This window comes from Microcebus murinus, chromosome 15 (assembly GCF_040939455.1).
Source record: "Microcebus murinus isolate Inina chromosome 15, M.murinus_Inina_mat1.0, whole genome shotgun sequence".
Classification (NCBI taxonomy): domain Eukaryota; kingdom Metazoa; phylum Chordata; class Mammalia; order Primates; family Cheirogaleidae; genus Microcebus; species Microcebus murinus.
In genome coordinates, this window is record NC_134118.1 from 59,215,865 (window position 1) to 59,231,530 (window position 15,666).

General features: G+C 34.4%; 1 protein-coding gene across 7 annotated transcripts in view; it reads right to left on the reverse strand.

Annotated features, from left to right (window-relative positions):
• Positions 1 to 15,666, reverse strand: part of BLTP1 (bridge-like lipid transfer protein family member 1) — a 188,814-nt gene that overhangs the window by 100,215 nt on the left and 72,933 nt on the right. For all 7 annotated transcript variants that reach the window (XM_012784187.2, XM_076010638.1, XM_012784188.2 and 4 more), the window contains exons 27-34: positions 13,235 to 13,485; positions 9,256 to 9,514; positions 6,946 to 7,783; positions 4,074 to 4,144; positions 3,382 to 3,552; positions 2,153 to 2,273; positions 833 to 979; positions 314 to 441 (exon numbers count right to left, since the gene is read on the reverse strand). In XM_012784187.2, coding sequence (XP_012639641.2) covers positions 314 to 441; positions 833 to 979; positions 2,153 to 2,273; positions 3,382 to 3,552; positions 4,074 to 4,144; positions 6,946 to 7,783; positions 9,256 to 9,514; positions 13,235 to 13,485 — 1,986 coding nt within the window. The remainder of the gene's footprint in view (positions 1 to 313; positions 442 to 832; positions 980 to 2,152; positions 2,274 to 3,381; positions 3,553 to 4,073; positions 4,145 to 6,945; positions 7,784 to 9,255; positions 9,515 to 13,234; positions 13,486 to 15,666) is intronic.

Sequence of the window (15,666 nt, forward strand, 5' to 3'; positions counted from 1 at the left end):
GATCCTTAGGCTGCAAGTTACAGAAACCCAATTCAAACTTGCTTAAACAATAAGAAACACTTTTTGGCCACAAGCATTAAGGTCAACTTATTCCAAAGGATTGAGGTCTACTTTCTTGCCAATATTTGGCCTGGCTTTCCTCTGTATTGGGATGTTGTATCCTAAGGCAGGTAGCAAGATAGTTGTAGCAGTTAGTTCTGGACTTCAACCGTTTTAACATTATAAGCTTCAGAAATGTATTTAAAAGATGATCAAGGCTTGCTTTTACATCCAGCAAGATAATCATAGCTCAAATTAACAAAAGCTTTATTACCTGTTCATACGCACTTGTGTAGCAATTCTGTCAAAACACAATGCCACTAGGGAAACATGAGTCACACTCCTACTAGGAGCTGTAGTTGGAGATTCTTCCACTGAGGCTTGTAACAAACATAAGTTTACCTAACACAAGAAAAGGTCGTAAATTTCAGAATTGAAAAGTGAAAACATATTACTTAAAGATAAAATATACAAAGAAATGAAAAACTACTGTTAAGATGGCATATTTATGCAACTGAGAGTGATGAAGACAAGGATTATAAATACAGGCTCATAAAATAATCATAATTAAATTTTTACTGGATGGATATGGGATATTTGACTATTATCTAATATTGTGCTTAAGTAAATTATATTACATTAACTCCACATTAGATCATTAAATGAATAAAATGTATTCTTTTGATATTACACACTGTTCTACTATCATTCACTTTGGTAGATACAAAGGATAAAAGACCATCAAAATGCTCTCCTCTTTCAGGAAAAAATTTTTAAGATATTAAATTGTTACCTTTGGTATGCTAACATTAGTCTGAAGACCTTTAATTGTTACATTATCTTGCTTCATTATAAGATTTGTCTGTGCTTGTCCTTGGTTAGTTGTTCCTATTACAGGGTGCTCAGTTTTTGTTCCTCGAACATCTTGTTTGGAAGATAACTAAAATGATTGAAAGTGGAATTATTTCACAGAATTTTCATAATTTCCACATCATCCACAACAGCACCTTGTTTATTCACTATGCCCCTCTATGCTTCGGTATGTGCCAGCTGCCACTGGTTTAATACCCCATTTAAAATCTAAACTTTTGGGGGGATGGTCACACTTGAAGCTCTGACTCGAGATAGGGGGGGACATGGGCAATATACATAACCTTAACATTTGTACCCCCATAATACGCTGAAATAAAAAATAAATAAATAAATAAATAATAAAATCCAAGCCTTAAAAAAGCTAGGAAATAGCTTCAGAATTGAGAAAAGTAATACATATTAAAGTGAAATCAGCCTATAGAGAAGCAGACAGAAAAAATGGTAATAGTAATTATAAGCTTTTTTTTAGGATCACTAAACTCTGACTTAAAGGCAGACTTGGTCTCTGATAATTGGCTCCTTATTGGCTGGAAATATTTTCAAATTTCATTTTGTTTTGTTTTGTTTTTTTAATCTCAACTACCCTAACTCCCTATTCACATGAAATGTCAATATATATTCAATAATTGGTTCACTAAAAATAATCAGCCTCACTTTCACTTCTCCTCTAGTCCCTGGTATAAATACGATCCAAATAAATTTGAAAATCAAATAGAGAATCACCAGAAGAGCAAGAGGATGTGACTGCAAAGCACCTGGCTTTGTGGCTAGAACCACAGCATCAGTAGAATATCACATAATAGGAGGTAGTGATTTGATTCAATAAAATTAACAATAATGATCTCAAAAGTAATATTAAGAGACAAGTCATCTAATTGCAGAGGAAAGTCAAAAAGTAAGCAGCTTTGCTTTCTTAGAAAGGTAAAGTACTAGTCCTAAAGAATGTTCATTCACTCATGGCCAAAGCTCTTTAGAAAAAGCTTCAAACTAAGCTACTTTCGAAATAAAAGAAAAAATAAAGCTATTTTTTAAATAAATATTTTTACTACTTTTCAATCCATAGTACAATTATATATGCTAGGTTTTATGGAGCCAATACATATAAAGGCTTTTGGAAGATGTCTATATATTTTGATTTAACTTGCAAATAAAATTTTGATACATTCAAGTTTTTTCAGCTTTGGATATTCTGTATACATGATACTAAATTTGCTATGCTCATGGAATAAAAAATTCTTACATTTTCTGAAAAGGTGGTCTTGCTATTTTGGACAGCTTCCCTAAGGACTTTGGCATGAAGATCATCTACAATTGCAGCTGGATGTCGGGTACTAGCACAGTGAACCATTGCTTCAATGTATCTGAGGGGGGAAAACAGTAAATGAAAAATTGCAATATCACTAATCCTATGACCTAGTTTATCTAACTATATCAGTGAAATTGAGCACATTTGAACATAGATAATAATTCTTCAACATTAAAATGAGAATTTCTAAGCTGCATTTTCAGAAATTATACAAGGGAAACAGTGCTGAGATTTTATTCCTACTGTCACTATCCCTACCCCAAGATGAAGTGTTCCAGATTGGGCAATGGTATTTTCTTTTACAATCTCCTAAAGATGATTTCCTATATTCTTCATTTGTATGACATCTCATAAGAATTTTAACAATATAAGTTATCGCAGAAAACTATACACCTTTGTAATGAAAGAAGACTTTTCATGAAAATTGGTCCCCACTGAACCCCTTCTTTTCTCACCTCATTCAGCACTTTGTGTTTTCCACACAACTTCCATTATGTTCCATTCTCATTTTTATTCATGTTAGTTTTGTCTCCCTCGATAGACCATAAGCACCTTGCAAGACAGAGCCTCTATTATTTCCCCCTTTATCCCTTCATTAACTAGATAATAGTGAGAATATGAAACATAAAAAATAGTTCCTAAGTATTTGATCATTTTATTCTCATTAGCCCAAAAGCAAAAATTAGAAATATATTGTAATATAATTATTATAATATTATACAGTCAGTCTTCTGTATCCATGGGTTCCACATCCACATATTCAACCAATTGCAGATTGAAAATATATTATTCAAAATACAATATTCATGGGATACAGATCCCACAGATATGGAGGGCCAACTTTTTGTATTCACAAATTCCTCAGGGCCAACTTTTTGTATCCACAAATTCCTACTTGAGCATCATTAGATTTTAGTATTCATAAGTGTCCTGGAAACAACCTCCCACAGATACCAAGGGACAAATGTAATTATTTAGGCCAAGAAAAAAACATGATAACTAACTAAAACAAAGAATTCTTTGAATACATTTTCATTTTTAATCAACCAAAATGGCTATCATCAACAATCTTCTATATGAATATATCATATTATGTATACTTATATCACATACAGTTGTCATTTTATAAAGTAATAATTACATTTTTTAGACAAAGTCAATACCTGTCTAAAGCTTCAGCAACCAGGGGAGTCAGAACAATATCAACGGTTCCTTTTACTTCAACTATGGCCGTTGTCCTGGTCTGGGAGACTGGTTGATCCAGGGTCCACTCTTCTGTTAATGTTTCATCATCTGTGTTATCGACTTTCTTATCCAGTGGGGTATATGGTGTACTACACAATTTAACAAGCAAAGCGTATAATTAAAAAGACCATGAACAAGAATAGAAGTTGGAGCTTCCTTAAGATGAGTAAACACATACATTTATTTCAACTAAATATTTCATGGAATTGGATTTGATATTTTATGTCTCAAAGACAGGCCAAAAGAAGCACTAAAATGAAAACTAACCAAAGTTAGTTATGGTTAATATATCAAATGAGAAAACTTTTTGATATATTTACTGGATCTTTTCTAAAATGTAAAAAATACAATACTGAATTCTTATTAGTCCCCAATTTTGATATGTCAAGTTATGGCTTACACAGTATGTTTCATAGAAATGCTACCGATTACTTATTAAAAGTAGCCAAAGCCATGACAGACAGAAGAACTGAATTATTTAAGCTAATTTATTCTTAAAATACAGTCCATACTCAAGTAAAGAATAGTTATTATTCAGAATAAACTCTACCTATCTCAGAATCAAGGAAGATTGACTTTAAATGTTAAAAGTATATTATTCTTTACTTACTTTGAAGTTGATCCTGAAAGTTGCATGCCTCTGTCTAGCAAAGAATTAGCTGTAAGTCCCTGCTTGATAACCTAGAATATAAAATATTATAGTCTAGGATTTTTATATTATTTCTCCAATTTTATATAGCAACTGATATTTGTGAATATCCAAATTTCTTATTAATATGATTTTGGTATATTTGATATAAATACTTAGATAAATTGAGAAGAATCACAGAAAATATTCAATTGGTAATTTCATTTTGTTTATTCAATAAATAGCAGAGCAGGGTTGTGAGGGATGAGCAGTAAGAGTAGTAAAGGACTACAACTAAGACTTAAAAGCAAGTATTTCAAATGTCTTTCCTCCAGAGTTCCTTTTTGAATTGAGCTTTTTACTCAAGCTAATTTTAGTCTAATTTAGCTAATTTCTCCTACTACAATCTTTTTAATTGGAAAAGAGACTCACAGAAATATTAAACTATAGGAAAACCTAGACTTGTATTTTACATCCATAAAAGATAATAAAATAAACAAATGAACCTGACTAACAAACTGAACCTTTATAAATGCTAGTCAGTTATCAGATTTAATGGAGAAAAATAACTTTCTCACTTCCTATATTCTGTTTCTTTTTTCCTAACAGCTCAGCCTCTGGTAACTAACTACCCTCTACTCTCTACTTCTATGAGATCAACCTGCTCAGATCCCACATGAGTGAGACCATGAGGCTTTTGTTTTTTGTTTGGCTTATTTCACTTAATATAACACCTTCCGGGTTCATCCATATTGTTGTGAATGACAGGATTTCCTTCTTTTTCATGGCTGAGTAGTATTCCACTGTGTATAATACCACATTTTCTTTATCTATTCATTCACTGATGGACACTGAGGTTGATTCCACATCTTGGCTACTGACAATAGTACTGCAATGAACTGGGAGTACAGATATCTTTTCAACCTACTGAATTGTCTTTGGATATATACCTAACAGTGGAATTGCTGGATCATACGATAATTCTATTTTTAATTCTTTGAGGAACCTCCATACTGTTTTTCATAATGGCTATACTAATTCATTCCTACCAGCAGAGTGTAAGGGTTCATTTTCTTCACATCCTTGCCAATACTTGTTATCATTTGTCTTTTTGGTAACAACCATTCTATCTTATATTCTATTTTTGAAGTTGTCTAAATATATTAATCCCTTGACTTTTCTTCTCCAGAGATTTGACTCCCTAATTAAACTAAAAAGAGTTACTGAAAATACTGAGAAATTTCTATCTTCTCAGGTACTGCTCTACACAGCAAGTACCATTCAGTTTTATCCTGGAAAACTCATATACCAACATATTTCCACATGGAATAAAGAGAACATTTTGAAATCTTAGCCTGGGCAATTTCTTGGGCAAGATAAGAAATGAACACAACCTTAAAAGTTAAAACCACAACTTTGAAACTGTTACTAATGTTTCTTCATCCTTCAATACATATTACTCAAATGCCTGCATATATCTGTGAGGATATTCAACTACATTTGTCACATTTCCATCGTTACTAATACATCTTAAATCCAAGCCCCTGTCATCTCTTACACAGACTACTGCAACAGCGTCCTAAATGATCACCTCATTTCCTCTCTTATTTAATGACAATTCAGTTCCTCTTAGTAGCCAAAGTACATATGATCACATCACATTGCCTTAAAGTTCTCACATGTTAAATAAATAAATAAATGAAAAAATAAAATTCAAACTCCTGATGCCAAGGTCTTATTAAGGTCTCAAACTTCATCATGAGCAAGTCTCCTCACTCACTATTTCTCAGGCACACTGACCCCTTTTGCTCCTCAGGACTTCAGGAAGACTGTAGCCTCTGCCTGGAATGCAGTGCTCCTAGGTCCTCCCATCCTCAATTCCTCCTCATCCTTCAAGTTCCAGTTGAAATATTACCTCCTCAGATAGACCTTCCACATCAATACAATCTAGGTAGCTCCACCCTGCTATTATTCTCTATTCCAGCATCCTCTGATTACCTTTTTAAGACTCTTCTCAATTTGTAATCATATATCTATCTGTTTACCTATTGTCTGTCTTCCTCCTCTAAACTATAAGCTCCATGTCCACTTCCCTCACTACTGTACATCAAATGCCTGGCACACAGCCGTGTATAATAAATACCCAAATTAAGAAATAATTAAATAAATTAACATTTAGTCACTTCAAATAAGTATGGTATATGAATATACACACATATATGCATATGTATATAAACTATATACTAAGATTCCTGAGAATTATTCATCAGCTCCATAAGACATTATACACTTAATTTTTGTCTCTAACAACATAAAAATTTTTCTTATAATTTTAAAAATAGTTTTCATGTTAGCTATTATTGCTAAATTCATTTTGAGGTGCTTTTAGCTTACCTAAGAAAGCCATTTTCAGAACACATTACAGAAATGCACAATAACCACATTCATACTAAATTATAAGCACTCACATGTCAAGTGAATGGAACTGGCTTTGCATGGAAGCAGTTATGGATTAGGGAAAAGAACTATTAAGAACTCCAAAATTTTATTTTTAAGACACAGAAAATATGAATTCAGAGACTTGATCCTAACCTTAAGAGTATAATGTCGACACAGAATATGTGTTAATTGATTAGATTAATTAGTGACAATCTAATCTTAGATCATTCTTCAATTTAATTTGCTTAAATTTATAATAACCCTGAGATCTGTCATATATAAAACTATGACTTCAGAAAGTCTATCTTTCAGAAAAGTAGCTAAAATACATGAGAAAGTAATTTTGAAAACAATTTCTTAGAAGTCTATTTTTCTAAATAAATATAGCAGTGAAAACTAATGATTTGGTTTATACCTTGAAAGTTGGAACAGAAAGCTGTTCAAATGATGAGGAACTTTCTTCACTGGTTGGTGTATCCAGATCAAGGGGACGATGCAATGAGGACTTAGAGGTTCTTTTGTTGGTTGGATGCTTAACTGACCAATTAATAACCTGGAACTGAGTAAGGTAAGTCTGATAACAATTCATCACAGGTTGTTGAGAAGTAATCTGTTCACTCTCTACTGTTTTCTCACCTTCTACAATATATAAATGTTCTATAACATCATCTTCTCCACCTAATGCAGAAACAAATGAAGCCTGGGAAGGATGAGTTTTGAATGGCAGAGTTCGGGAATCCTGAATGCTTTCTCCGTGGCCAATAAGTGGTCCTTCTACACTGTGATATATGGAACCCCTACTGTAGTCGATCTGCTGGGTTTGCTTTTTCTTCTTTTTTCTACCTGGATAAGTTCCAGGGCCTTCATCACTGCTAATAGGCTCAAATTCCTCAGCTGCAGAAAAGTAGGCTTCACTATCAGCCATTGACATGCTGGAATCCATTGATCGATATTGATGAAATGAATTAGAGTCTGCTGATGGTGTATACGGGAATGAACCAAAACTTCTCCTCTGCTTTGGTGAGTCTAGTACATTCTCATCACTTCGAGAGACATCACTACTAAACTGAACTCCAACTGTAACAGGCTGCTTGTCCCCATAGAAAGCAGCAGTAAGACTCTTAGTACTTCCAAGTCGGGTAGAACAGATAGAGGCTTGTCGTTTTAAAGGAGATCTAAGAGGAGACTGACCTACTGATTTATCCTGAGTATTAGGAGACACGGGGCTGTTTCCTGAAATTTCTGTAGGAACACTAAAACAGAAAGGAAAGCTATTACTATTTTCTACACATCAAATAATTTACTCTAAGCATAAACATAAGTATGTATAAAAATCCTTTTAGTAATTTTAATCATTCTATAAATAAAAGAAAATCTAAAATTTTACAGTATAATATCCATTCAAAGTAGCACATATAATGTGTTCATGCCCCACAAATAGCTAAAAAAAAAAAAAAAAAAAGACTGAGGCAGCTTAAAAAACAATAAAAACTTAAACCCAGAGTATAATCTTCTATCCATAATCCATGGACACTGATGCGTTTATAAGTTTGTTTTTGACAGAGTCTCATTCTTTCACTTGGGCCAGAGTGCAATGGTGTGATCATGGCTCACTGCAATTTCAAACTGCTAGATTCAATCAATTCTCCTGGTTCTGCTTACTAAATAGCTAGAACTACAGGCACACACTACCATACCAGGCTTTTTTTTTTCCTAAAGTTTTTTGTGGAGACAGGATTTATGTTACATTGCCCAGGCTGGTCTTAAACTCCTGGACACAAGCAATCCTCCTGCTTCAGCCTCAGGATGATATACTAGAGCCATGGCACCTGGTCAAGAGTTTTGTTTTGTTTGTTTTTTCCACATCCTTTAAAAGCTTGTACAACAAAAAATATCAGGAGCCTTGTAGAGGGATTGAAAGAGAGGAAGAAATTATGAATAACTCCTATATTTCTGACTTTAACAACGGACATAGTAGCATCATTTACTGAAACAGAACAAGCTGAGAATGATAGAAATAAGGCCATTTTTAATATGTTGAGTTTGAAGTCTCCATGAGACATCAAGTAGAAATATCAAGAAGGTAGCTAGGCTGGTAGGGACAAAGTTTCGGCTGGAATTTTACATTTAAAAAGTGTTAGTTAAAGATCATGGTTGAAGCTAAACAGTTATTGAGGTTGTCTAGGGAAATAGTACAGAATAAATGGACGAAGTGATGCAGAACAGAGTCCAAATAATTAACAATAGTCAGTAAGTGGCAGGATATGAGAGGAAGAGAAAGAAGGAAGCAAAAGTGGAGGACATAGCAATCGAGATTAAAAACACCAAGAAGGTGGGAGGAAATTTTTAAATGTGCCATCAAGTCAAAAGGAAAATGTTCTTCAAGAAAGGAGTGGTCAACCATTAAGGTGCCAAGAGGGGAACCAAAAAATACCCACTGTAAAGATAATATCCAAATGTTAACAGTGATTCATTCTGAGAGGTAGGATATCAAGAAACATTTATTTTCATTATACTTTTCTGCATTTTCCTCATATTTACAATAAATATATATGTATTCTATAATCAGCAAGGCAACAGTAAACTGACATTTCAAAATATGTTCATGTACATGAAAAATTTTTCTAAAATGGAGGAACAAAGAGGGAAGAAGTTTTTCTTGCCACAATTTTAAACAACTATAATCCTATTATGATCAAGTTTCTAAATCTAACTGAATACTGACCTTACTTGACAATCATCTCTTTTTGTACCATGCAAGAACTCTTTTTGAACCAAATGGTCATCAGCAACAGAAGAGGGACTTTCCTTTTCACCAGCCAATAAAGGTTGTGCGGCACTAGAACTACTATTCTCTTCTGAGGAAGAGGATGAGCTGTGAGATCGTAATGGTACTTGAAGACTAAGGTGTTGAGTTTTTCTCTCTACTTCTATTCCCACTGGTTTGTTTTCCCATTCTTTCCTCTTCATGCCATTCACATTACCTAAAACAAAAAGGTGGGTAAGTGAACATAAAAAATTCAAAACAAATTTATGAAAAACATGACAATTTAATTCCCTGTTTTTAAGTATAATCTTTTTTTTTTTTTTTTTTTTTTTGAGACAGAGTCTCGCTTGTTGCCCAGGCTAGAGTGAGTGCCGTGGCGTCAGCCTAGCTCACAGCAACCTCAAACTCCTGGGCTCAAGCAATCCTGCTGCCTCAGCCTCCCGAGTAGCTGGGACTACAGGCATGCGCCACCATGCCTGGCTAATTTTATATATATATTAGTTGGCCAATTAATTTCTTTCTATTTATAGTAGAGATGGGGTCTCGCTCTTGCTCAGGCTGCTTTCGAACTCCTGACCTTGAGCAATCCGCTCGCCTCAGCCTCCCAGAGTGCTAGGATTACAGGCGTGAGCCACCGCGCCCGGCTAAGTATAATCATTTTTAAAAAGCAAAAGTATCTCATTTCACATAGCAATATGTTAAACACTATAGAAATACCTATAAAGACCATGAACAGTGAATTTTTTCTTTTTCTTAACCTTTTATTTGAAAATTTTTCATGCCTGTAATCCTAGCACTCTAGGAGGCTGAGGCAGGAGGATCACTTGAGGTCAGGAGTTCAAGACCAGCCTGAGCAAGAGCAAGATCCCATCTCTAATAAAAATAGAGGCCGGGCACAGTGGCTCACGCCTGTAATCCTAGCTCTCTGGGAGGCTGAGGCGGGCGGATTGCTCAAGGTCAGGAGTTCGAAAGCAGCCTGAGCAAGAGCAAGACCCCGTCTCTACTATATATAGAAAGAAATTAATTGGCCAACTAATACATATACAAAAACTTAGCCGGGCATGGTGGCGAATGCCTGTAGTTCCAGCTACTTGGGAGGCTGAGGCAGGAGGATTGCTTGAGCCAGGAGTTTGAGGTTGCTGTGAGCTAGGCTGACGCCACGGCACTCACTCTAGCCTGGGCAACAAAGCGAGACTCTGTCTCAAAAAAAAAAAAAAATAGAAAAAGTAGCCGGGCACAGTGGTGCACACCGATAGTCCCCGCTACTCAGGAGGCGGAAACAGGAAGATTACATGAGCTGAGGAGTTTGAGGTTGCTGTGAGCTAGGTTGATGCCATGCACCATGAAACTCTAGCCTGGGCAACAGAGTAAGACTCTGTCTCACAAAAGGAAAAAATAAAAAAAAAAAGAAAGAAATTTTTTAAATTTACAGAAATTCTTCAAGAATAGTATGAAGGACATCACATATCTTTACTAAGATTTACTTATTTTAAACATTCTTCCCTATTTGTTCTAAAAGTTCAATGAAAACAGGGATTGTATCATTTTTCAGTACATTTTTATTGATGTACTTCCAGTACTTAGAACAGTGCCTCAAACACAGAAAACGATAAACGGTTTTGTAAATGAATAAATAATGACTTCACAGCCAGAGTGAAGCACCACTGTTTCAAAGTTTCATAAAGGACCATGTGATGTGAAATTAGGGGTGGCTGGGGGAGGAATATAAGGAGAGTCCCATTGCTGCCTACATCCAAAAAATAACTCTTGCTCATCTTCCCCTCTCCTCCAGCCATCCCTGTGTTACTCATGTTAAAGGAAAACCTGCTAGCAGAACTAGCAGACTGAGAAGGAATAAACAAGAAGGTGGGAGGAAATTCTGAAACGTGCTATCAAGTCAATAGGAAAATGTGCTTCAAGAAGGGAGTGGCCACTGATTAAGATGCCAAGCAAAGGACCCAATCATAATACAAGCATCTCCCTGAACAGAATGTAGTTCTTGATGGAATTCAAGGGGTAAGAAGACTTATGAACTTACAATATAATACTATTTACCTCTACTGCCACAAACGTAAAACAGAAGTAAAAGAAAAATAGTATTAATTCATTTCTAAGTGATATACTAACCTAGTGTTCACTGACCTCCAAATAGATCCTTAATTATACCAATATGCCCTCCTCGATTCTATCAGACACTGTACAACTGTACTCAGTTTCTTAAAGACTCAACAATCAGAAACTCACTCACACACGTAGGTGCTAATTCCAATCTTCCCTGGACAAGAAACTTAATGCAATTTAGCATTTATTACTCACTACAGAGCGAATCATCAGGAGGTATAAACATTGTCTATTAAACATTATAAGAATTATATTTAGCTTTGATTTGTTCAATGTTAGAAAGGGAATTTACTATTTTTCCCCTTTCACACCATGTAAAAATTCCCTGTAAATTTTCTTCCTTGAGTTTGTTATAGTTAAGGTTTGATATGCAGACTAGAAAATCAAGCAGTCTTTATAATTACTGCCAGCTGTACTACAATAGAAAGAACACCAAAGTCACTTCAATGGCCCTGATTCTACAGGGTTTCCCCAAAGTTGCCATACATAGGGAAAATGGGAAATTGTACCTAAATGTACCTTTATTTACAAAATATTCATTACCAAATTTTACAAAATTTTTACTTTGTATGGAGACATACTTGCTATATAACTTTGTGCAACTCAGTCTCAGTGATAAGCCTCAGTTTCCTCACTATAAAACAGGGATAATATCTACCTCACGTGGTAGCTTGGGGGTTAAATGAGAAAATGTCAGTGTAAACCTTTAAAAATGAACTGTATTCAAATGTAAAAAAGTAATATAAGAATACAGCTAAATTATTAGCATCTACCTTATCCTTTAAATGCCAACAAGTTTGGTGTTTGCTGTTTTTATAGGATAATCTACCCTTGTTCTGGCAAAACTGCTAAAGTTAAATGACCTTAAAATAACATGTACACACTTTTGTATTACTATTCAGGAAAAAAATCATTTAAACAGGAATTGAGCATGTGTGTCCATCTATTTCCTCTAAGAGCTCCTACACATGGGAAATCAAACTGGGAAATTCTTAAAGTTAAAACTACTTCTTTCCTATCTTTCTTTGTCTACTGACAAAAGGCAGAGCTAAGTTAATGTTATTAATTGGATCGAGGTAAAAAGGCTAAATATTGGTGAAATATCAACACTTTTCTACATTTCACATCTCTGCAGCATGGTAACTTAAGCAGTAAATATTGCACTTAATCGTGGAAACACACAAGAAGAAAACCCAAGGGAAAAATCCATTTCTGAAGTCTTTGAAAGAAAGACACTAGATAAATCTAAATCTATCAATAATACACTCAAAGCCACCTTCCACTGCTCATACCAAACTAATGTATTTACAAAGTCATCCTAAAGACTAAGAAAAGACCAGATTTCTCTTGGCATGTTTAATTTTAGTGATAAAATATTTTATGAACGTAGCTGGTAACATGGGGCCAACAGTATAAATATTATTATTGGTAAGTTTTCCTATAAATGTAAAACAACTGTTACTTGGAAGCACAGCTACTCCTAAGTATATCTCTGTAAGCTGAGTTACAGGAAAATAATGATATATTAGGAAATATTTAGAATAAAGCCTTGTGAGGAATGCGACCCATGTCAATAAGAGGAAATCTAAATAGCAGACCTCCTGCCCTGTGTTACTTTGAAAAAAAATCACTGGTCTTTTCTGGCTTCAGTTAAGTCCTCTGCAAAACAAAAGTGGACTGATTATACCAAACCATACCCATAAGATGACAAAAAATTAATTGAGTAAAAAAAGTAACATTGAACTTCTCTCAGAATGCAGTAGGGCTAAAGATAATAAAAGATGAGCACATAAGACAAAACAACACATTTTCTTACCATCTATAATTTTGGGAATTTCTTTAGTAATAATCCATTCTCCAGGCTGTAGCAGAGACTGTCCATAATACATATCAGACTCTGCACTCGTGCTTGAAAATGCAGAGCTACTGGAAGGTGTCAACTCCTCAAGTTTGAAGAAATCTAGGCCAGTTACTGTGCCACCAAAGAACTTGCAACCACCAAGACAACCACACTTGTTTCTACACCTCTTATTCTTCAGGGTATCATCTGGCCACAAAAACCACAACCTAAATAGAACCCAAAACAAAACAAACAAAAAACAACATTTAAAACAATGCATTAACAAATGAAAAACTTTTTGGCAAATAATTAAATATAAATTAATCTTTAATATTTTTAAAAGACAAAGTAAATACAAGGGTTTATTCCTACTGTAGTTATGTCTTTTTAATCATTTTACCTTTCTAAAGAAAAAAAAAGAGTATTACCACAGTAAATGAGATGGAAGTAAGTAGGGAGCAACGACGAAAGAAATATAGCATACATTTAAAAAAAAGAGTTAAAAAGGAGCAAATATAAAAATCAGACATTGAGGCTGGGCACGGTGCCTCACAACTGTAATCCTAGCACTCTGGGAGGCCAAGGCAGGAGGATTGCTCAAGGTCAGGAGTTGAAGACCAGCCTGAGCAAGAGCAGGAGTTGAAGACCAGCCTGAGCAAGAGCAAGATCCCATCTCTACTAAAAATGAAAAGAAATTAATTGGCCAACTAAAAATATACAGAAAAAATTAGCCGGGCATGGTGGTGCATGCCTGTAGTCCCAGCTACTGGGGAGGCTGAGGCAGAAGAATCGCTTGAGCCCAGGAGTTTGAGGTTGCTGTGAGCTAGACTGACGCCACGGCACTCTAGCCCAGGCAACAGAGTGAGACTCTGTCCCCCCCCCCAAAAAAAATCAGACATTTAAATTCAGTTTTAAAACAGTAGTATACATTCTCAAAAAGACTAAAGTTTTAAAATAATCTAAAAATGGACAGAACTATTACTATAGATTATGCTTATCTAGTCATTACTCTTAAAATTTCAGAAATTATTTCACATTGCAAATTTAACACACCAAAAAATCATAAATATGTGGCAAGTAGGAAACTATTTCTCAATAAAACTAAAATAATGAACTATTCTATACTGTAGAGAAAAACAGTTATCCAGTTCTACTCTCTTTTAATAACATCTACAAATAAAGTATTAAGAATATATGTAAACATCTTTGGGTTCTGGTAAAGTGACTCACAAATCTGTCAGTATTAACTCTTCTTCTTTCTTAAAAATATTATACAATATAAATCTATGCGATATATCTTTATTCTCTTTTTTTATCTTATATAATAAAATCATCTTATACTTATAGTCCATTTTTCTAAGTATTTTCACATGTATTATCTCCTTGAATTTTTAGGACCCTCACAGACAGAATAGGTATCATCATCTTCATTTTACATTCTTTAATTTTTTATTTCTTAAATATATTTATTAAGTACCTAGTATCATGCTAAGTAAAACTGATACAGTCCTTATCCATATGGTTTATAATACAGAGACAAAGCTAGGCCATAAACGATATCTAATCAGAAATTGTAGTAAGTGCTATGAAGTAAACAGGGTGTTGTGACAAGGGAAACCTTTAAAAAAGTAATATTTAAGATGTGAAATATAAGGTGGAATGAATAGATCAAGTTAGAAGGAGAACATGAGTCTAGAGAAGACAGAAGGAAAAATGTACTTCAATTAGATGTTATCAATTTCAAATCACTTCTGTATTGTCATTCAGCAAAAATTTCTTGAAGCACTATCAAAATTAAAAAATCTTATAAACACAATAGACATTTTTACTTAATTTATGCAGCAAAATCTTAATAGAATGAATGCCTTCAGAGTCCTATAGAAGAACTGAGTTCAAATTCTAGCTGTGCTGCTTACTAACTCTAGAAATTTAAGCAAGTTAGTTAACATCTTTGACATTTCCTCATGTGTAAAATGATGGTATGATATATCTAAAAAGATTGTTCTGAGAATTAAACAGTGTAACACACATAAAGCACCTGATGCAAAATCTGGAATACACAAGTTACACAACAAATGTTAGCTTCTTTCCCCTACTGTTGTATAATCAAAGCATTAGTTCTCAAACTTTAGCTTATGTTAGAACACCTTAAGGACTTCTTAAAATAAGGGTAGCTGGGCTCCACTCCCAGAGTTTCTGACTGAGGTCTTGGTAGGCTTGATTATGTAAATTTCTAGCAAGTTCCAAGGAGAAGTTGATGATGGTGGTCTAGGAACTACACGTTTAAGAAACATTGTTCTATTAATAATGAAACTAATGGCCTATATAATCTGGTAGCTTTTCCAGTCATATCAGGATTTATAAGATGTCAAGCCACCCTAAATTAATTTAAAAGATTAATGTAATCT